Source organism: Mytilus galloprovincialis, chromosome 2 (genome assembly GCF_965363235.1).
Source record: "Mytilus galloprovincialis chromosome 2, xbMytGall1.hap1.1, whole genome shotgun sequence".
NCBI lineage: Eukaryota > Metazoa > Mollusca > Bivalvia > Mytilida > Mytilidae > Mytilus > Mytilus galloprovincialis.
The window spans coordinates 111750-135651 of NC_134839.1; the positions used below are offsets into that span (position 1 = coordinate 111750).

Genomic DNA, 23902 nt, shown 5'->3' on the forward strand with positions numbered 1-23902 from the left:
ATCAATGATCTTTTGATTTACATTATTTGATTTTACTAATAATTTTAACTGCGGTTCAGATACAAGTAGGACAAATCGCCCCATACCAAATCACTTCACTTTTTCACCAACTCGCCCCACTGTAAACCCTGTTCATAAGTGGGGCGAGTTATCCAACCTGGGACATAAACTCATCATAGATACCAGGATTGAATTCACCCTTTTTCATAAGTGAGATGAGTTGGTAAACAAGAGTGCGCATTTTTTTTAAAAGTAGGGAAATTAGGTGTAGGGTGAATTGCGTGTGGGGCGATTTGGCTTCAATTCATCTGAAAAATACAAACTTACAACGTCGTTTGAGCGTTTGGGGTTGTACTTTTTGAACGTACAAAACAAAAATAATTATTTACATTGAATCACTTCCACGTCAATTTTGTCGGCAATCTTTTTTTGTTGATTTATCTTCTAAGAAATAGCAATGGATGGTGGAATACTGGTAAAAAACAGTTAACTTATACACAATCATTTAAACGAACACTGTAAAATGTTTATGAAGAAGGAAAAAACCCAAACTCCAATAGAAAACAGCTGCTAACGAGACTATTCGGCCACACGACATTTCGGTCATATAGTCTAAATTATGACATAGTCTAACACATACTACACTTCTATGATTTACAAAATGAAACGCTTAACTGGATCTCTGCCTTTTTATCAATCTGTACAGTTTTGGGTCCAGTTCTATTTCTGGTTTACATAAAGACTAGTCCGAGATTACTCTGACGTTCAACGGCTGTTTTGTCAGACAAGCTGGTGCCGTGGGACGTCAGAGCTCGTCCCATATAAAAAAGTGGATATTTGCCCACCCTAAATAGATGCTTCTGGTGCCCACTGACGAATCTGGGTCCTTCGCGCCCATTCACGTTCGCACCCACTCATGTTCGCCCCTTTCATTTTCGCACCCTACATGTTTGCACCCAAAGTCCGTTCGCACCCTACATGTTCGCGCCCAATTTTAATTGGTTTTGTGTTTAATAACATTGTAATCAAGTTTTGGCAAGTAGTATTCTTATAAGTATAATTGTTTTCATGGTCTCAAAATAAAGTGAGACAGCATTTTTTTTGTGTTGAATAAATCTTAATCATGTTTTGGATATTGATAGAAAAAATTATATTCCTTTCGAAATAAAGTGGGATTCTGTCAATGTTTTATTTTGTGTTTAATAACTGTTTATCATGTTTTGGTTAGTGTATTGCTATAACTTTTGTTTCATTGACTTGTTTCAAAATGAAGTGAGATTCTGACTACGTTTCTTTTTTTTTTTGTGTGTTGATTAAATTTTATCATGTATAATAATATATAATAGTGTATTGTTCATTATTTCAGATCAAAGGGACCAAGCTGTTAAAAACAATTATCTTTTGTGTTTTTCATTTAAAATCTTCAATCTTTTACTCATACCAAACTATAAATACATTCAGTATTTACACTCCAATTATTCAACTGGAATTTGAATTAAAATTGGGCGCGAACGTGTAGAGTGCGAACGTGCGAGGTGCGAACGTGTAGGGTGCGAAAGTATATTGGGCGCGAACGGACCTGATACCCCCACTGACGGCCTTGGAATGATATAAATCGGGCATCAATCTGTTCATTTTTCATTTATCTCTTCATTTATGTAAGTTTCATCTACCTGCCAACCTTTATTTTTCCATAATTTAACAGTTTTCTCAGAGACCCATCGATTTCTGTATTTTGACTTTCACTTTCAAATGGACGTCAAGTTACAAGAGAGTTCATGGCCTTGAGACTCAAATATGCAAATATTTATATTTTTTTTACCTCCTATATATGAGCATACTTGCCAACCTCTGACTATGGAAAATCATGTCATGACATGTCATGACATATACATGTCAAAAAGCGTGTAAAAACGTGTGACATAGATGCAGACTTTTTAATTTGTTTATACAAAAGAGCAATATATATTCTACTGTAAACTTTTATTGTATTAAGTGGTTTGTTATGTTGCTTTTAAAGCACTACCACTAGTCACATATTTAAAACAACTGCCAGTTTCAAGTTAAGCTACATTTATTTGATAATTTTATATAACAGCACACAATATAAATGTAACATAGTCAAGTTCTGATTAGAATTCAGTGTCAATTTCTTTATAATTGAAAATGCTCTCCCACAGTAGGAATTGATATTTGACTGAATAAGCTTCATCAAGATTTAAAAGAATGTCATAATGTTTTGTTTATTTTGCAACGTAAAATGTCATCTATTATCTCTGCCATTGCTTCCATTGCTATTGCCTGGTCAACTGGGTAGTTCATCAGATGATAGCTGGTACTATGAGAGCTGATCCAACAGTTCTGTAGAAATCTGTTGGTTAGATTTGAATCTGAAATTGAAAATAAAAATGTTTTATTTCCATTTAATAAACGTGTTAAATGCTTATTCAAATAGCTACATTGTATTTCTCCTCTCACTTGTATTGTTTTTATCATTGCAACACAGAATGCACAATGCGTTACTTGTCACTCGATCATTTAAACTCGGACTCCATAATCATGATCATGATAATATAATTTATAAATCTTGAATCTTGGTACGTACACATCGTTTTGGCTTAACAATTATCGGCGCTTTAGACGACGGTACAGGCCCTGAAAGCAACCTATTTCTGTGCACATAATCCTTATAAAGTGAATTTGAAAGAAAGTCACAAAATCGTTAAAACTAATCACAAACTTCTTATCTTTTGCCCTTTGTCCATATAGAAAAATAAACAATATGGCAGCCAAACAATTACTTCAAATTTTTCGGTATTTATCGCTGAATAAGGAAAAAACCCGAGAATAGCGATATCACTAACGACCAAAAAACGACAAGAACGAAAAAGCTTGTAATTGCGTGTAAAGTGGTGAAAAGCGTGTACACGCCATGTGACAAAATCCTCGCGTGTAAACCGTTGAAAAAGCGTGTATTACACGCGAATATCATGTCACTTGCCATGTATGTATATGAGATCGATGTTTAACATTTAGAACCAACCACGATTTTTCACCTCCTTTACAGGAGATAGGTGTTACATTATGGTCATTTGCATAAATCATCACTGTTTTCTCGTGGTTACACGATAATCTTTGAAAATGAAAGGCAAAATGCAGAAATCGATGGGTCACTCTGAAAACTTAAAATATGGAAAAATAAAGGTTGGCAGGTAGGTGAAACTTACATAATTGAAGAGATAAATGAAAAATGAACAGATTGTTGCCATATTTATATAATTCCAAGGCTGTCAGTCGGCATCAGAAGCGACGAAGCAGCGCATCTATTTTGGGTGGGCAAATATCCACTTTTTGATATGGGATGAGCTCTGATGTCCCACGGCCCCAGCTAGTCTGGCAAAACAGCCGTTGAACGTCAGAGATATCTCGGACTAATAAACGACCTACCAGAATATTTGAAATCCAGTAAACTTAGACTGTTTGCCGACAACAGCTTCATTTACAAAAGCATCAAATTTAAAAAAGATTGTAATAGCCTTCAGGAAGATCTTGATGCTGCTGCAAAGTGGGAAGAAGACTGCCTGATGGCTTTCCATCCAGACAAATGTACAGTCCTCAATGCCTCAAACAAGAAAAATACAATTAAATACAACTACATCCTTCACAGTCATACCCTAGAATCTGTCTCCTCCGCTAAATACACCTTATCGCTAATCCCGGCTTGAACTTATGAAGCATATAGCAATCACTTTTCCATTGTGGCATCAGATATTTTGTTTTATGACGTTAAAATTTTATGGGAACCTGTGTGATATCCAGTTATGGCCAACAAATAGCGATAAGGTGTATATCTTGGTATAACACTGCAATCTGACTTAAAATGGACCCAGCATACAAAAAGTCTAGGCTTTCTAAGAAGAAATCTAAACATATCAATCACAAACATTAAATCTCAGGCATACCTAACACTTGTCTGACCTAAACTAGAAGACCAAAACTAGAATATGCTTGTTCTGTTTGGAACCCTCATACTGCTTAACAATGCAATAAACTTTAGATGGTTCAACGTCAGGCAGCTAGGTATGCCTGCAATCGTTATCACAACACCAGTAGCGTTACAGACATGCTCAATGCTTTAAATTGGCCTACCTTACAACAATGCAGACTTGAAACTAGACTTATAATGTTCTATAAAATTGTTCACCATATTCAACATGATATTGTCGCCGTACCATCAGATTTACTCATACCAACAGACAATAGAACCCGGCAATTTCATCCACAAACTTACAGACACCTGCTTACATTTAAAGACTGTAACAAATATTCATTTTTATACGACCGCAAAATTTGAAAAATTTTTCGTCGTATATTGCTATCACGTTGGCGTCGGCGTCGTCGTCGTCGTCCGGCATCCGAATACTTTTAGTTTTCGCACTCTAACTTTAGTAAAAGTGAATGGAAATCTATGAAATTTTAACACAAGGTTTATGACCACAAAAGGAAGGTTGGTATTGATTTTGGGAGTTTTGGTCCCAACATTTTAGGAATTAGGGGCCAAAAAGGGCCCAAATAAGCATTTTCTTGGTTTTCGCACTATAACTTTAGTTTAAGTTAATAGAAATCTATGAAATTTTGACACAAGGTTTATGACCACAAAAGAACGGTTGGGATTGATTTTGGGAGTTAAGGTTTCAACAGTTTAGGTATTAAGGGCCCAAAAAGGGCCCAAATAAGCATTATTCTTGGTTTTCGCACAATAACTTTAGTTTAAGTAAATAGAAATCTATGAAATTTAAACACAATGATGATGACTACAAAAGGAAGGTTGGTATTGATTTTGGGAGTTTAGGTCCCAACAGTTTAGGAATTAAGGGCCAAAAAGGGACCCAAATAAGCATTTTTCTTGGTTTTCGCACCATAACGTTAGTATAAGTAAATAGAAATCTATGAAATTTAAACACAAGGTTTATGACCATAAAAGGAAGGTTGGTATTGATTTTGGGAGTTTTGGTCCCAACAGAATAAGGGGCCCAAAGGGTCCAAAATTAAACTTTGTTTGATTTCATCAAAATTGAATAATTGGGGTTCTTTGATATGCCGAATCTAACTGTCATGACTGTGTATGTAGATTCTTAACTTTTGGTCCCGTTTTCAAATTGGTCTACATTAAGGTCCAAAGGGTCCAAAATTAAACTTAGTTTGATTTTGACAAAAAATGAATCAGTTAGGTTCTTTGATATGCTGAATCTAAAAATGTACTTAGATTCTTGATTATGGGCCCAGTTTTCAAGTTGGTCCAAATCGGGGTCCAAAATTAAACTTTGTTTGATTTCATCAAAAATTGAATAAATGGGGTTCTTTGATATACCAAATCTAACTGTGTATGTAGATTCTTCATTTTTGGTCCTGTTTTCAAATTGGTCTACACTAAAGTCCAAAGGGTCCAAAATTAAACTTAGTCTGATTTCAACAAAAATTGAAATCTTGGGGTTCTTTGATATGCTGAATCCAAAAATGTACTTAGATTTTTTATTATGGGCCCAGTTTTCAAGTTGGTCCAAATCAGGATCTAAAATTATTATATTAAGTATTGTGCAATAGCAAGTCTTTTCAATTGCACAGTATTGCGCAATGGCAAGAAATATCTAATTGCACAATATTGTGAAATAGCAAATTTTTTGTTTAATTAGAGTTATCTTTCTTTGTCCAGAATAGTAAGCAAGAAATATCTAATTGCAAAATATTGTGCAATAGCAAGATTTTTTTTAATTGGAGTTATCTTTCTTTGTCCAGAATCAACTTAAATCTTTGTTATATACAATATACAATGTATATTCACTTTTTACTACCAACTGATAAATTATAATAAATAACATTCAGTGATAACAAGCAGTTTTTTTTACATCTTAATATTTTATGATGTATTTAAATGAGTAGTTATTGTTGCAAACTCCATTAGAAATTTTAATTGAGATTAGTTTTGGAATAAGGGAAAGGGGGATGTGATTAAAAAAATTGGGTTCAATTTTTCTCATTTGAAATTTCATAAATAAAGAAGAAAATTTCTTCAAACATTTTTATGCCCCACCTACGATAGTAGAGGGGCATTATGTTTTCTGGTCTGTGCGTCCATCCGTCCGTCCGTCCGTCTGTCCGTTCGTTCGTCCGTCCGTTCTTCCGTCCGTCTGTCCTGCTTCAGGTTAAAGTTTTTGGTCAAGGTAGTTTTTGATGAAGTTTAAGTCCAATCGACTTCAAACTTAGTACACATGTCCCCTATGATATGATCTTTCTAATTTTAATGCCAAATTAGAGTTTTTACCCCAATTTCACGGTCCACTGAACATGGAAAATGATAGTGCGAGTGGGGCATTCGTGTACTGAGGACACATGCTTGTTTTGAGAGGATTAATATTCAACAGCATAGTGAATTGCTCTAAGAGAAAACAAAAATTTTAAGTTCATTAGAACACATTCATTCTGTGTCAGAAACCTATGCTGTGTCAACTATTTAATCACAATCCAAATTTAGAGCTGAATCCAGCTTGATTGTTGTGTCCATACTTGCCCCAACCGTTCAGGGTTCAACCTCTGCGGTCGTATAAAGCTACGCCCTGCGGAGCATCTAGTTCCCGTATACTATTATACAATGGAATGTACTTCCTCTAAAGGTAGTACTTTCTCCAACCAATATTTTTACAGACATGCTCAATACTTTAAATTGACCTACCTTACAACAACGCAGACTTAAAACTAGACTTATAATGTTCTATAAAATTGTTCACCATATTGTCGCTGTACCATCAGATTTACTCATACCAACAGACAATAGAACCTAGCAATTTCATCCACAAACTTACAGATACCTACTTACATTTAAAAACTGTTACAAATATTCATTTTTCCTGCTTACTATTACACAATGAAATGTACTTCCTCCAAAGGTAGTACTTTTTCTAACCTCACCTACTGTTCTCTACAATATAGAACAGTAAACCTAGTAGTTATGTAAATAGTTTTAACCACATGTCATGTTAGTATTTGTTTATTTTTGGCACTATTCTTTTGTAAATATTTATTTATTATTATCTTACGCATGCACAGCAGTTAGTAATCATCAAAAATCTGATGGACAACTGGATATCATAAAAAGAAGAAGATAGTCTATTTGTTTAAAACTGAGAATAGAAAATAAACATCGATTTTGTTCTGTGTTGATCATGTTGATTGATAGTAATTTGTAATATAGTAATATGAGCCACGCATTACCTGTGGAAGGGGACGAAATCTGTATGAATTATTTTTATACGACCGCAAAATTTGAAAAATTTTTCGTCGTATATTGCTATCACGTTGGCGTCGTCTTTGTCGTCGTCGTCGTCGTCGTCGTCGTCCGAATACTTTTAGTTTTCGCACTCTAACTTTAGTAAAAGTGAATAGAAATCTATGAAATTTTAACACAAGGTTTATGACCACAAAAGGAAGGTTGGGATTGATTTTGGGAGTTTTAGTCCCAACATTTTAGGAATTAGGGGCCAAAAAGGGCCCAAATAAGCATTTTCTTGGTTTTCGCACAATAACTTTAGTTTAAGTAAATAGAAATCTATGAAATTTTGACATAAGGTTTATGACCACAAAAGAAAGGTTTGGATTGATTTTGGGAGTTTTGGTTCCAACAGTTTAGGAATTAGGGGCCAAAAAAGGGCCCAAATAAGCATTATTCTTGGTTTTCGCACAATAACTTTAGTTTAAGTAAATAGAAATCAATGAAATTTTAACACAATGTTTATGACCACAAAAGAACGGTTGGTATTGATTTTGGGAGTTTAGGTCCCAACAGTTTAGGAATTAGGGGCCAAAAAGGGACCCAAATAAGCATTTTTTTTGGTTTTCGCACCATAACTTTAGTATAAGTAAATAGAAATCTATGAAATTTAAACACAAGGTTTATGACCATAAAAGGAAGGTTGGTATTGATTTTGGGAGTTTTGGTCCCAACAGTTTAGGAATAAAGGGCCCAAAGGGTCCAGATTTAAACTTTGTTTGATTTTATCAAAAATTGAATAATTGGGGTTCTTTGATATGCCGAATCTAACTGTGTGTGTAGATTCTTAATTTTTGGTCCCGTTTTCAAATTGGTCTACATTAAGGTCCAAAGGGTCCAAAATTAAACTTAGTTTGATTTTAACAAAAATTGAATCCTTGGGGTTCTTTGATATGCTGAATCTAAAAATGTACTTAGATTTTTTATTATTGGCCCAGTTTTCAAGTTGGTCCAAATCGGGGTCCAAAATTAAACTTTGTTTGATTTCATCAAAAATTGAATAACTGGGGTTCTTTGATATGCCAAATCTAACTGTGTATGTAGATTCTTAATTTTTGGTCCCGTTTTAAAATTGGTTTACATTAACGTCCAAAGGGTCCAAAATAAAACTAAGTTTGATTTTAACAAAAATTGAATTATTGGGCCTCTGTGATATGCTGAATCTAAACATGTACTTAGATTTTTGATTATGGGCCCAGTTTTCAAGTTGGTCCAAATCAGGATCCAAAATTATTATATTAAGTATTGTGCAATAGCAAGAAATTTTCAATTGCACAGTATTCAGCAATAGCAAGAAATCTTCAATTGCACAGTATTGTGCAATAGCAAGAAATCTTCAATTGCACAGTATTGTGCAATAGCAAATATTTTCAATTGCACAGTATTCCACAATAGCAAGAAATATCTAATTGCACAATATTGTGCAATAGCAAGAAATTCCAATTGGATTTCAATTGGAGTTATCTTTCTTTGTCCAGAATAGTAGTTGAATCAACTTAAATCATTGTTTTATACAATATACAATGTATATTCACTTTTACTACCAACTGATAGATTAAAACAATCTTTACCATTCAGTGATAACAAGCACTTTTTTTACATTTTAATATTTTATGATGTATTTAAATGAGTAGTTATTGTTGCAAACTTCATTAGAAATTTGAATTGAGATCAGTTTTGAAATAAGGGAAAGGGGGATGTGAAAAAAAAATTGGAGGGTCAATTTTTTTCATTTCAGATTTCATAAATAAAAAGAAAATTTCTTCAAACATTTTTTTGAGAGGATTAATATTCAACAGCATAGTGAATTGCTCAAAGGCAAACATTTTTTTTTAAAGTTCATTAGACCACATTCATTCTGTGTCAGAAACCTATGCTGTGTCAACTATTTAATCACAATCCAAATTTAGAGCTGAATCCAGCTTGAATGTTGTGTCCATACTTGCCCCAACCGTTCAGGGTTCAACCTCTGTGGTCGTATAAAGCTGCGCCCTGCGGATCATCTGGTTTTAAATTCAAACATGTTAAAAAAAGAAACTGAAATACTGTAATGTTTCCCATTTTGGTTCTGTGTTAGGGATTTTAGTTGGGACGTTATTAAAGTTATGACATCATATTCAATGTAAACAAAGAAACGCTATCATCAGGAAACGTTTTTATGCCCCACCTATGATTGTAAAGGGGCATTATGTTTTCTAGTCTGTGCATCTGTTTGTCTGTCTGTTCGTTTGTCCCTCCGTTCGTCCCGCTTCAGTTTTTGGTCAAGGTAGTTTTTGATGATGTTGAAGTCCAATCAACTTGAAACTTAGTACACATGTGCCCTATAATATCATCTTTTTAATTTTAATGCCAAATTAGAGATTTTACCCCAATTTCACGGGCACTCACACTGAACAAAGGAAATTGATAGTGCAATTTTGTTCTGTGTTGATCATGTTGATTGATTGTAAATTGTAATATAGTAATATGAGGCAGGCATTACCTGTGAAAGGGGACGAAGTCTGTATGAATTATTTTTTTAAATTCAAACATGTTAAAAAAAGAAACTGAAATACTGTTAAATACAATCCAAATTTAGAGCTGAATAAAGCTTGAATGTTGTGTCCATACTTGCCCCAACCGTTCAGGGTTCAACCTCTGTGGTCGTATAAAGCTGCGCCCTGCGGATCATCTGGTTTTAAATTCAAACATGTTAAAAAAAGAAACTGAAATACTGTAATGTTTCCCATTTTGGTTCTGTGTTAGGGATTTAAGTTGTGACGTTATTAAAGTTATGACATCATATTCAATGTAAACAAAGAAACGCTGTCATCAGGTAACGTTTTTATGCCCCACCTATGATTGTAGAGGGGCGTTATGTTTTCTAGTCTGTGCGTCCGCTCGTCTGTCCGTTCCTTCATCCGTCTGTTCGTCCCGCTTCAGTATTTGATCAAGGTAGTTTTTGATGAAGTTGAAGTCCAATCAACTTGAAACTTAGTACACATGTGCCCTATAATATCATCTTTTTAATTTTAATGCCAAATTAGAGATTTTACCCCAATTTCATGGGCACTCCCACTGAACAAAGGAAATTGATAGTGCAAGTTTCAGGTTAAAGATTTAGCTAATTTTAGGTCAAGTTAGTTTTTGATGAAGTTGAAGTCCAATCAATTTGAAACTTAGTATACATGTTCCCTATGATGCTATCTTTCTAATTTAAAAAAAATGCCAAATTAGAGTTTTTACCCCAATTTCATGATCCACTAAACATAGAAAATGATAGTGCGAGTTGGGCATCTGTGTACTATGGACACATTCTTGTTTTTATATCAAACTATTAACATGAGGCAGGCATTACCTGTGAAAGGGGATGAGGTCTGTATGAATTATTTTTTTAATTCAAACATGTTAAAAACAAAATTGAAATACTGTAACGTTTCCAATTTTGGCTCTGTCATTTGTCTGTTGTTAGGATTTTAGTTGTGAAGTTATTTAATTTATGACGTCATATTCAATGTAAACAAAGAAAGCTGTCATCAGGTAACATTTTTTTTCATATCAAACAATTATTAAAAATGAATTGGTATTGAGTTCCTTCCTATATTTTTTACCAGACTGTCTAACTGATAAATATATATTTTATTCAAAGTCTCATGCAAACAAGACCAGAAAAAGGCAGTAGATTTCTGCAGATACAGGGAATTAAAAAGGTCTGAAAAAAAAGTTAACGATTTTGAGTTCATTAGTAGAATGAAAATTTCAGGAAATTTTCTCAAATTTTTTTTAGAATTTTTCAACCGTAATTTGGGACTACATCCCCATATCATTTTTCGCATCTTGGACTTTTTGTTTATTAAATGTTTTTTTTAGAATTATTTCATTATCAGCAATGTTGTGCTAACTTAAAGATTCAGTATCTTAGTTACAAGCAGCATGTCCTGAAGCCATAGAAGATTAGCTCTGAGGTCCTCATGATATTTTCTGACAATTTGCAAACCATAATTCAAATTGTCAAAAAAATACCATGAAGACCTTAGTGCTACTATTCTACAGCTACATGCACTTCAGCTCAGCTTGCACTCTTTTGTTTTATAATTGTCATGTTTGTTAATTTTTTTCTTAATGATGAGGGTACTTTTTGTGCAAGTAATTTTTATTTACTTGAAGACTTTGTATTGTGTATATTTGTCTTTATAAAACTGGAAGCTCTGCCTAATATCAATAAATTCTGATGTTTTTAAATATGTTGGCTAATGATTTTTCTTTTTCTTTATTTGTTCTTCAATTTAGGAGCCATCTCTGTATATGGTAAAAGCTGTTGCCATACTAGACAACGATGGAAACCGTTTAGTAACAAAGGTATATATAATCAACCAAAGTTTCAGTCAAACAATATTATATTCTAATGCAATTATTTTGTAACAATTGTTCTGATTGGATAACAGCAAGCGTAAAATCCTCTATCTCCTTGTCTGTAACTAAGGAAGCCGACATTTTGAATTTCGGAATGTATTGACATGTTATTTCTACAATAATAAACAAAAAACTCACTTGTTGCGCCTAAAAATCTTCTTTTTATCAAATTTTATTACATTCAGAAGCGGCACAGAAGCCAGAAAACGGCCGGTGTTTATGTTTGACGCCGGAAGCATACCTATGACGTCATCTAGTGTAGGGACCAAAGAACATAACATCTTTTCGCAGAATTTTCTTTAATGAACATTTTACACTGAAATAATGATTGAAATTTAATTATAAACTTTTTTGCATTAGAATATAGATAACTGTATTGTATTTGAAGCTTTGCGGACGTCCATCGGTAGTTTTACTATTGCAAATACCCGTTTACCTGTCTCCCCTCCGCGTCGCCAGGTAAACTAAATTTGCGACAGTAAAACTACCGATGGACGTCCTTGAAACTTCAAATACAATACAGTTATCTCTTAATTCACACAGGGATGACTTATCAAACCCTTATAAACATGAAAAACTGCAACAAAAAAAGATTTCCATACATGTATAAATTTTCTTTGTTAAACACTACATGTAGTACTTCGACAATAATTACCATCATGTAATATAATGTATGCCATTTTTTCAATCAAAGTAGACATGGTATAGAAAATTCATCGTAACTAGCAGAAAACTTGTACATTTAAAGTTAGCACAAGAGGATTCAGTTAAAAACATCCTTGTTTGTGTTCAAAGAATGACAAAACAGCTGATTTCTGTAGATTTCTGGTGAAACAATTTTATTTAATGATGTGGAAAAACTACAAAACAAAACTGAGAAAAACACAGAACAAAATCTTTATAAAAAAGCAAGAACTATAAATAAAGAAGATGTGGTATGATTATGAATGAGACAACTCATCACAAGAAACTAAATGAAATTAACAGCTATAGGTTACTGTACAGCCTTCAACATTGACCAGATCCCATACCGCATAGTCAGCTATAAAAAGACCTTGAAATCACAAATGTAAAACAATTCAAACAAGAAAACTAAGTCTAGAAAAAAAATATACAAACATCACAGATCAAATCTGGACACAAATATGAATGAAAAGGTCAGAGCAAATTTGTATAAAAAAAAAACCAGAACAAATATGGATAAAAACTACTTTGAACTATTGAAAAAATAAACAAAGAAAGTTATGAAATTCCTAAACCATGATAACTTATTTTTATGCCCCATTTATGGGCATTATGTTTTCTGGTCTGTGCGTCCGTCCGTCTGTTCGTTCGTCCGTCCGTCTGTCCCGCTTCAGGTTAAAGTTTTTGGTCGAGGTAGTTTTTGATGAAGTTGAAGTCTAATCAACTTGAAACTTAGTACATATGTTCTGTATGATATGATCTTTCTAATTTTAATTCCAAATTAGAGATTTAACCCCATTTTCACGGTCCACTGAACATAGAAAATGATAGTGCGGATGGGGCATCCGTGTACTGGGGACACATTCTTGTTCTTTCTCTTCTTATTATTTTATTGTCAAACTTAACTTGATTTGTTTTCAGTATTATGATGATCAATTTCCGACCTCAAAAGAACAGAAGGCTTTTGAGAAAAACTTGTTCAATAAAACACATAAAGCTAACTGTGAGTATCTGTATAGACTGTGAATCTGCAGATTAATTTACTTTTTGTTCTGTTTTGTTTATTTTTAACAGGGAATTGCATTAAAAATATGTTAAGCATAAAATTTGAAATTAGTTACATTTGTTACACCAAATTATACAATTATACTATATACAATCAGGAGACTAACTGAAATAAGTGATTTTTAAAAAAATTGAGATTTTGTAGTGTTTTCAAAATTTTAATCACATTGATTTAAATAATATCTTTTAATTAGTAAAATTAAAGAAAAATGAACTTTTTGCTTCTTTTAAATAGCAAGGTTTATGCCTTTGATGCTATCATTTAGCTGAAAATTCTATTTTAGTTGAAAAAATGCTATAATAATTGCTTTACATAATGAACTGATACTTTCTTAAAAGATTTTTCCTGTGAAGTTCAAGGTTTCATCTTTCAGATTATGTAATAAAATTATATTGTTCGCCATAAAAATTTCACTGTTCGGGGGTGTTGAAATTAGTGGGGGTTATTAAAATAATGATACTTAAAGAAGTGATTTTTAGGAAGGAAATTGAGGTCTGATACTTAAACAAGTGATTTTTATGTCATTATCCTAGATTCAGTACAAAGTCATCACCTGAAATGACCTGGTCATCCTAGACAACACAGATGTTGATTCTGATAAGTTTAGAAACATGATTAGTCCCTTGATCATTAGTATTCTATATTTAAAGCTACAATAAAATTAAATCACTTCTTCTAGTGATTAATTTGTACTACTTAAATAGGTGATTATTAAAGAAAGACAACTCTAACTTCCAACCTTTATGGAAATAATGTTACTTGAATCAGTGATTTCGAAAATCACTTATTTAAAGGGGCACTAGCTGTCAAATTCATGGTCACCGATTTGACTCAAATTCTCATATTTGATTTATAACAATGTAAAACATTTACCCAAACTATCAAAAGTCTAAAATAAACAGTTTATAGAGCATGGGGTAGATAATAGATGGGTTTGATTCGTGTGAATTTTATTCCAGACGCCATCTAATTACCTATCGATTTGACCTCAGATGACCATATAAGTGATGTAAACATAAATAAAGATATGAATAGATTAAACCAACACGTGAAATTGGATTTTTATAGGTCTGTTTGATTTTATTTTATAGATTAAAAATAGATGTTTCTCATTGTTTTTAACCTTATAAGAATGATTTTATGTGCATCAAATTAGTAATCAAATGATTTACCGTAGTTTCACTTTCATTGTTTACACTCGTTTTCTTTAAATAACCAGTACACATACAATGCATGCGTTGTCAATCTCTAGCTAGGGGTTAAATTGAAGTTCACATGAATACGGATTTAAAGAGGTCGACTCATTCACTTGCAAGTGAATTACTAATTATCAATGTTTCTTAGCGTAATTTGACAAAATTGAACCTTTTTGGCTGCAAAAAGCGAATTGTTATTTCACTATTTCACTTTCATTATTGATTGAACAGAAAAAAATCAAATTTTAGATTTTTTATATATCTCGTAGCTAGTGCCCCTTTAAGTAAGTCCCCTGACTGATATAGAGCAGATTTTTTTTTCACCACCAAATTATAATAATATATTGTAATAGCTAAAGATTAGGTTGACACAGAAAGATTAAGTCTTAATCTCAATACTGCACTAAGTTTTGTTTTTAACAAACAATGTTACTCCATACATATTACTTATAATATACATAAAACAGGCTACTATTTGAACTTGGAATTATTTTTAGTTATGGAATTTGCATAATTTCTTGTGTTTAAAATTTTTAATAAATTCCATGTTTATTTGGTATTATAATCTTTTGAGCGGTTAATAACACTTTCCATAAAAAGTATTTTGGTTAGATAGTGTTCTGTGCGGCACAGTACATTCTATTGAAAATAAACTATTTTCTTTGTTATAGAAAGTGTTGTGCACAGCACAGAACATTTCAGTACACAATAAACATGGAATTTATTAAAAATTTCAATAACAAGAAAACAAGCAAATTCCATAATTAAAAATAATTCCAAGTTCAAAAATAGCCTGTTATAAGTACTTGTTTGAAAATGGAGAAAAATGTTGTTCCATGATATGTATTTGTATTTGTGGCTATGTTTTTTTTCTCAAAGTGAAATGTGCTGAAGTTTTCCAGGACTTTACCCTTTATTTTCCAAATGAGTAAAATTATTTGCCAAATCAAAATACAATCAACTACTTTGAGATTTCAAACTTTTAATGTCTAAAAACAAATTCTGCTTTCTATTAGTAGCATTGAGATTGATTGAACTTTGTTTTCTAAATGTCCAGTTACAAATATTTCATGCATGTTTAATTAATGTGTGGTAAACATTAAACAATGGGAATTAAATTGCATTGCTATAGACCTCTTGGTATTTTTTTGTTTAACAGAATGTTGACATCTTTGTTACATATGCTTGTGGTAATCATATATCAATTCATTCATCTGTAAAAATTATGGAAATAACATGTGTACATTTATTTTTCAGCTGAAATAATAATGTTTGAAGGTTTGACCTGTGTATATAGAAGTAATGTAGATCTGTTCTTCTATGTTGTTGGCAGCTCACAGGAAAATGAGGTTTGTTCCATTCTTTACATTTTATTTAATTTTTACAGTAATAGCACAAAAAAACCAAGGTACAAACCCTTTTAAAGTTAGCTTGTCAAAAAAATGTTGCTTACACTATTTTAAGCAGAAAAGTATTCCTATTCATCAACCCTTCTGCATCTTCAATCCTGAATATTAGATGAATACAGTAAACAATTTACAATTTATGAAATACAAAATAGGAATACATGTAAAATTAGAAAAGGGAAACATTCATAGCGAGTCAGCAGTCCAACCATGTAAAAACCAAAAGTTATACAGAGGTCAGCATACTGTTTTCAACATTATAAAGTGTATAAAACATATATATTTTACTACATCACTTCCATAACAAAAGGCAATTGAAGATTGTGATGCCTGCTTTCCATCAGCATTTTAACGGATTGTTACACACAGCTGTTTAATAAAAATGGAAAGCTAAGCTGAGAATGATATTGGGAAAATAGAAATAACAACAAAAAAAACTAATATTTTCCAATTAATAGCTTTCATGTAAAAATTGTACTCTACCAAAAAACTAAGAATTTACAAATTAACTGATAAATTTATAACTTTTAAAACATATAATATATATAACTTATAATAAAAAAAAGGGATTTTAATTCTCTGTCCACCATAATGCATGTTACTGCTTTCTATGTATAATTTCATATTTTTATTTTTCATTTCAGTTGATATTAGCCAGTGTTTTAAATGCTTTATATGAATCAGTTAGTCAAATCTTAAGAAAGAATGTAGAAAAGAGAGCTTTGTTAGATAATATGGATGCTGTGTTCTTAGCTGTAGATGAAATATGTGATGGAGGGTAATGATTGTATTTATTTTGTTATCTCCCCCTTTTTCAATTGATCTTTACTTTAGAATTATCAACCTTCTACTGTTTGCTTGTTGTAAGGATTTAAACAAGAGCTGTAGGCATGTATATTCAAATTTCAAATTCTAAGACACAGTCAGTCTTTCATGTTTATATTATCTGTGAAAAAATCAGTGGTGAAGTTCTTAAAATTTAAAAATTACTACACTTTGAACTGACTCACAAAAAATATAAAGTCCTGTAAAAATGGAAAAAAACCAGTCAAAGAGCAGGTACATATCAATGAGAGTATGAGACAGGGATGATTTTGATTTCAGCAATTGCATTAAATTATCAACATTACATAAAGGCTCAACACATCTCTAGTCAACAGTTTATTTGATATTTTGTATGTATATTTTTTACTTGCAGGATAATTTTAGATTCAGATGCAACATCAATAGTACAGAAAGTATCATTACGAACAGATGATCTCAATATAGGTGAACAGACTATGGCACAAGTAAGTTAACACCTGAGTTACCTCCCTTGAACCATGTGCTATGTTATGTTATACATCATAAGGTGTTTGTCCATGCATGTATGCATAGCTAAAGGTTGCATCACTTATTAATTGGAATATGGTTATAATATTATTTTGAGTACAAATCATGAATAATATATATTATTAATATTGATTTATCAAAGTAGTGGATATTTCATTTATTTAACTTTAACTTTCCAATTGCGAAATTGTGTTATTATGAAATTCTAGTGATATTGAAATTTTGATTTTCGTGGAACTATGAAATTATGGTTAACATTGCGATTACAAGAATGAGAAATATGAAAATAGATATAAGAAGATATATTATTTAGTATTTATGATGTTCAGCAAATAACAGCCCCAACTAATGCACTTAATACTTTCTGTTTTTAGTTTATACTTCAGTGTTGTATGACTTACACATGCTGAAGGGGAGTCGATACTGTTTCATTTAGTATTTTCCTTTTTTGTGATTTGAAAAATTAAGATATCTTAAAGATTGAGATAATTTTATGGAAAATTTAGAATAATCTTCAATGTTTGTTTTCAATAAAAATGATGTTTGAAAATTGAGAAATTTTGTTATTTGTTAACACTTTCTTTGATTAATTTAAAGTTGGCTTTATTATAAAATGACAACAAATTTGTTGGGTAATTCTGCTTTTAAAATACCTAAATGACAGATTTTAATGCCTTTTGTAAGATTCAGTTAAAAACTGGACATTGAACGTTCATTAGCACATTAATTATCATCTTCCTTGAAACTGTATCTACTTCTCTTAGATTTCCTTTTATTTATGCTTGTGTGTTATTAATAACAAATAGTATATTAAATATCTGTGTTTTCTTAAAGCACTTATCTAAAAAATTAGAGGTAAGATGACACATATTGGTATATTGGTGTATAAAAATGAGGGAAATACTGTGAAAATCTTTTGTCGTCATAAAAACAGTTGTGAAACTAGAGTAATTTCAAAAAATTGAGAAATATTGAGTTATTTACAATACATGTACTTCAAAATCATGTATTAGTATTTTTGAACATTTTGCTTTTAAAAAAAATGTTGGTTTTCAAGTAGATTGGAAGTATTTAATAATATTATTTCATATTTAACTTTGCACTTCACAAGTTAGCAGCTCAGTTTTTCAAAAGGCACATCTAGGACATTTTTATGTAATTTTTGGCATTATTAGATGTCAAAATCGCAAATTGCTTACACATTTTAAGAACCTAAACATTCATACTAGTTTTAAACGCAACTTAAACTTTATTTTTATTGGCATATTTTAAAACTTTGAGCTTATTAAGGGCGGTTTCATGTTAACCCACTGTTGATCCATACATGTTTGTTATCCTTTTAAAGTCAATTTTTGACAACACAATTTTGATGTTATATTGGAAGTAGAATTTTGTTTTGTACACAAGCAAACACATATTTACTAGCTCCATACCTCCTTAAAGAAAATACAGGGGTATGTTGGAAAAATAAATTTATTTTGAGTAATTTTTTACCTGGAATAGATAGGGAATTCTAATGCAATTATTTTGTAACAATTGTTCTGATTGGATGACAGCAAGCGTAAAATTCTCTATCTCCTTGTCTGTAACTAAGGAAGCCGACATTTTGAATTTCGGAATGTATTGACATGTTATTTCTACAATAATAAAGAAAAAACTCACTTGTTGCGCCTAAAATCTTCTTTTTATAAAATTTTATTACATTTTGAAGCGGCACAGAAGCCAGAAAACGCCCGGTGTTTATTTTTGACGCCGAAAGCATACCTATGACGTCACCTAATGAAGGGACCAAAGAAGATAACATCTTTTAGCGGAATTTTCTTTAATAAAGATTTTACACTGAAGTAATGATTGAAATTTAATTACGAACTTGTTTTGCATTAGAATAGAGATAACTGTATTGTATTTGAAGCTTTGCGGACGTCCATCGGTAGTTTTACTGTCGCAAATACCCGTTTACCTGTCTCCGCTCCGCGTCGCCAGGTAAACTAAATTTGCGACAGTAAAACTACCGATGGACGTCCTTAAAGCTTCAAATACAATACAGTTATCTCTTAATTGCATGGGACCTAAATCATGTAAATTGTGCTTTACCAAAAAAATTGTAAACATTTGTTTTAGTAGTCTTGATAAATAGGATAAGTAGCTATAGGATGGTTAGGAAACTGAAGTTTATTTTCTTTGTCTTGTTATCAATATTCATGTCTTAACAAAAGATGAAAATATCATCAATTTATATACTTCTACATGTATATTTTGCCATCACTGATGCTGTTATTTTCTTCAAAGTAAATGATTCTGTACTTAGTAGCACAACTGTTTTTCTTGTAACATAAAAGATTTCACAGTAGCCAGCGTGGGATATCTTAGAGCTTAGAATTCATCTTTCATAATTAGAAAAAGAACGTTGTAATGATATATCCGACATAATGATTACATGGGGGAATCTGAACATGGTTTGCATAAAACCTTCCTTTAAAATTATTTGGAATGTTTAGGATAATTGGTGTAAATTTAGAAATTATTGCATGCATTTATTGTTTCAATACTTAAAGAATGGACAAAAATGTGAGATCAATTGTTGGGATTTTAGGTAAATCTGCACACAGATATATGTATCAGATGTCAGAATGAGAGTTCTAGATGAAACTCACTCAGTCCCATTATTTACATTAATAAAAACCTTGCAATGACTTCAGGATTTACAGTAGTTTGGTGGAAATATGCATGCTTGATCATATCCCTGCTCAGTTGAATTAGACGGGGAACACAGATCATCTCTCCGTGTACAATTAGAATCTAAAATATTCTAAGATATAGCATTTGAAAAAGTCAGCAAAAACAGACACGAATTAATAAAAGTAATTTGCTTCAATGTACACATTACTGGTCCTAAAGGATTTTTACCCTTGTCCATCTGTTCTTCTATAGGTAATAAAATGAGTTTCCTGCCTCTAACTTTAGTTTGTCTCAACCAATTGTTATGCAACTTATGCACAAAGCGTATTACTACAAACACAAAGCAAGTTCAGATTTTGATTGTGTCATGTTACCTGTTCTTGACTTATGTCCCTTTTAAATGTTTGATGCAAGAGGGGCATCAATTGTGTCCCATGGACACATTCTAGATTTATTTTAAAAGTGTAGGTGTCCTTAGCAGGTTCCAAAATTTATGTGGAATTAGAAGTTGAGGTTTAATTTAAATGATGGTGTCATAGGTTCTATATGACATTTATTTTTGCTTAAGAGGAAACATTTAATTTAATTTAAAAACTTCTCTATTCATGAGCTCACCTAAATGGTTAAATTAAATGATAATACAAAATAATGTACTTTGATTTACAAGTTTGAGTTATTCCCCTTTATCCAGCTTTCAATATATTTTTGTTTATAGGTTCTACAGAGTGCCAAGGAACAGATCAAGTGGTCATTACTGAAGTGAGGACATTTATCATTTATTTATTCATCTTGGGAGAGGAAGAGAGAATGTGATATAATTATGGACCATCATTTTTGGAAGATACTTTGAAATAACTTTGTTTTATATCTGACATGTTTTCCCCGTGTCAAATGTATATCAAAAGTTCTTACAAGTTATGAGGGATTTCAAATATGCATATACAGTACCATAGATGGTTTATTTCATCAACATTCATTTAAATTCAAACGCAATGAAATGTTTTCATTGTTATTGTTTAAAATCATGTGAGAAAGAAATTCAGTTTGTATCTGCAGGTTTTTTTTGTTTTTTTTTTTACCAAAAGCCACAAAAGGACTGAATACCCATATTTTCACATAGTTTAACAAAAAACTTCATTCTTGGAAGCAAGATTTCTGTCAATATTATTCTACTGAGGTTGATTGATCAGTTTAAAGATAGTTTAATGTTCTCAAAAAAATTTTTTTCTAAATCATTGTGTTAAATTTGGGATCATTTATTTAAAAACTTAAAAAGGCAAATAACATTTTTTTTTAAATATACACTTCTTTGTTTGTTTTGATTGCAAAATGTGATAAAACCATGAGAAAACTATATTTCATATTAATTTGAAACCAAATGCCTGATGAACTGAGTAGACACGTTTGGTTTACATATTTCAAAATTCCATAGAAAATTCATTGTATGTCCTGGTTCAACAATGAATAACTACTAGATTATTTCTTTACAAAAGATATATTAAGGTGGTACCTAACACTACAGGGAGATACCTCTGTAAAATCAGCTAAACGTTTTAATTATATTGTGTTGTAAAGGGAATATTAAGCTTCTCAATGATCAAAATTGGTGTTTGTCAAACTGCTATATAACCAGTCTAATTTTTCTGATAAAATGGTTGGTTCAAAATTTTTAAAATTTATATATTTTGGTTAAAGGGTCAAAGTAAATACTTTTTCAAAATTTTATGAAAATTAAACAAGCTAAATTGATTTTAGTGAAAGTGTTGGGTACCACCTTAATGACCTATTCTCATGTTTAAACTGTTAAATTTGATTTATATATGATGTCAAATGTATTAATGAACATGTAGGAGTCAATAAATAAAAACATGTGTACTATACATTGCTTTCTTCCTAGAAGTTAAGTGTGGAACTCCATACAAAATAAGGTATGAAATGATCAAACCATCAAAAGTGGAAGAAAAGTTTGAAAGTTAAACCCCCAGTAAATCAGTTTTGAACTGAAATTGTCATTTTAATCTGAACACACCTAAAAAGACTGAATAATAAATCAATCAGTCATTTCAGTTTTTTCAGTCAATTTCAGACTTATTCACTGCAGTTAAGTCAGTACTGTTCAGACACATTGCTTGCAGGCAAATACAATCTGTTTATCAGTACCAAAAAAAGTACTGAATTGTCCGAAAGATAATGAGTTAAACTAGAATTTTGATATGTCAACCCTATTTTTCAGACCGAGTTGGTGATATTAAATACTCAGTACAAATAGTTGCTGTATATGTAAACTAGGGTTGATAGACATAAGATTTTAGTGGGGGATTAACTTTATATTCATTTGTAAATGTTCTTTTCATGCCTCGGATTTAAACACCAACCCCTGAATCCGCCATCATGAATCCTTTCCGGATAAAAACATCACATTTTAAAATTCTGTACAGTAATGTTCATTATACTATTTGTGTAGAACCCCAAAAAAATTAATATGGAAAGGTAATAATTAGATCAACCTTGTATGAAACATTTAACTTTGGTTCAAAAACATGTTTGGCATAAAAGAAGTCAGCTCTCAAACCATAACAAATCGAGAAAAGTTTATAAATGTATCTGTTACTTACAGTGACTTTTGTGTGGTAAAGTATTGAAGACCTGTGTGTACGTTAAGAAACTTGTTTGTGATGAACAATTTTGTTTTCTGAAGTGCTTTGGATTTAGAATATAACTTATGATTCTAAACAAACAGACCTGCACAGATTATGCCAAGTCAACATACTGTGTCACATCAATTGATTTTAAATCTGAATTAGGATCAACATGAGTCAATAGATTGGGAAAACATATTTAACCATAAAAAAATAACCCAAGAATTTTTTAAATATTTTTTTTGTTTTATGTCTAGACTGTGACTTTTGTTGCAGAAAGTTTGAGATAGGGATAGTGATCCAGCGGCATCTGATTTTCTTACACTGCATGCAATAGGTCAACTACATTTGGTGTGTGAACAAATTTGATGTACATGTTAGTCCGGTATGTTTAATTTGACATTAATCTCATTTTTACAGTTCATTGCTCAATGTTCAGGGTTTTTTTTTTCTAATACATGTACTATAAGCAATGGGTCAACTGTATTTGGTGTATGGAATGATTGTAAGGTGTACATGTCTGTCTGGCAATTATCATCTGACCATGACCTTATTTTCATGGTTCGTTGGTCAATCTTAAGCTTTCCTGGTTCAGTTTGTTTCTTAGATACTATATGCAATAGGTCAACTAAATTAAAAGCATGCTATGATTATAAGGTGTACATATTTGTCTGACAGGGTTCATCTGACCTTGGTCTATTTTCATTGTTCATTTAGCAATGTTTAGTTTTCCTGATTAAGTTTGTTTCTTAGATGTTCAATAGGTCAACTGTATTTAAAGCATATTTGGTGCATGGATTGATTGTAAGATATACATGAAATTCCAGTTTGGTATATATGACCTTGTCATGGATCATGTTAAGTTTATGTGATAGATGTAGTAAAGCTTTATATTTAGGACAATCAACATAATATCAATTGATAATACAGAAGGCGAGACATTTGTGCGTGTGCACTCTTGTTTCTTGTAAAGATAGTTGTAAAGTTTAAAAAAAAAGGTTGAATAATGGGATCCGTGATTGTTCATTTTGACTGTTGATCTTGACATATGCATATATCAAGATCTACAATATCACCCAACGCTAAATTGGGATATACATATATATTTACTTTGTCCCTTCGACTGTCTGTCCGTTCGTTTATCCAAGAGATATTTTAGTCACACGCACGTCTGTCAGATAGTT

At 31.7% G+C, this 23902-nt stretch overlaps 1 protein-coding gene across 2 annotated transcripts; it reads left to right on the top strand.

Annotated features, from left to right (window-relative positions):
* Positions 1 to 323: 323 nt before the first annotated feature.
* On the top strand, positions 324 to 21128 carry LOC143062627 (coatomer subunit zeta-1-like). Of its 2 annotated transcripts, XM_076234293.1 has the most exons (8): positions 324 to 475; positions 11594 to 11662; positions 13322 to 13403; positions 15920 to 16011; positions 16713 to 16846; positions 17267 to 17357; positions 18235 to 18255; positions 20795 to 20993. In XM_076234293.1, the coding sequence occupies exons 1-8, from the start codon at positions 458 to 460 to the stop codon at positions 20840 to 20842; spliced, it is 555 nt and encodes a 184-aa protein (XP_076090408.1). In that variant the 5' UTR covers positions 324 to 457; the 3' UTR covers positions 20843 to 20993. The 2 variants fall into 2 exon arrangements, with proteins under 2 accessions (XP_076090408.1, XP_076090409.1); XM_076234294.1 differs by lacking the exon at positions 18235 to 18255 and having other exon boundaries at positions 325 to 475; positions 20795 to 21128.
* The last annotated feature ends 2774 nt before the right edge of the window (positions 21129 to 23902 follow it).

Bases quoted from the DNA above. Each gene is read 5' to 3' on its own strand.
- LOC143062627 (XM_076234293.1), top strand. The intron at 16,012-16,712 runs GTTTGTTCCATT...TTTTCATTTCAG, and splicing joins GCAGCTCACAGGAAAATGAG to TTGATATTAGCCAGTGTTTT. The intron at 16,847-17,266 runs GTAATGATTGTA...TTTTACTTGCAG, and splicing joins GATGAAATATGTGATGGAGG to GATAATTTTAGATTCAGATG.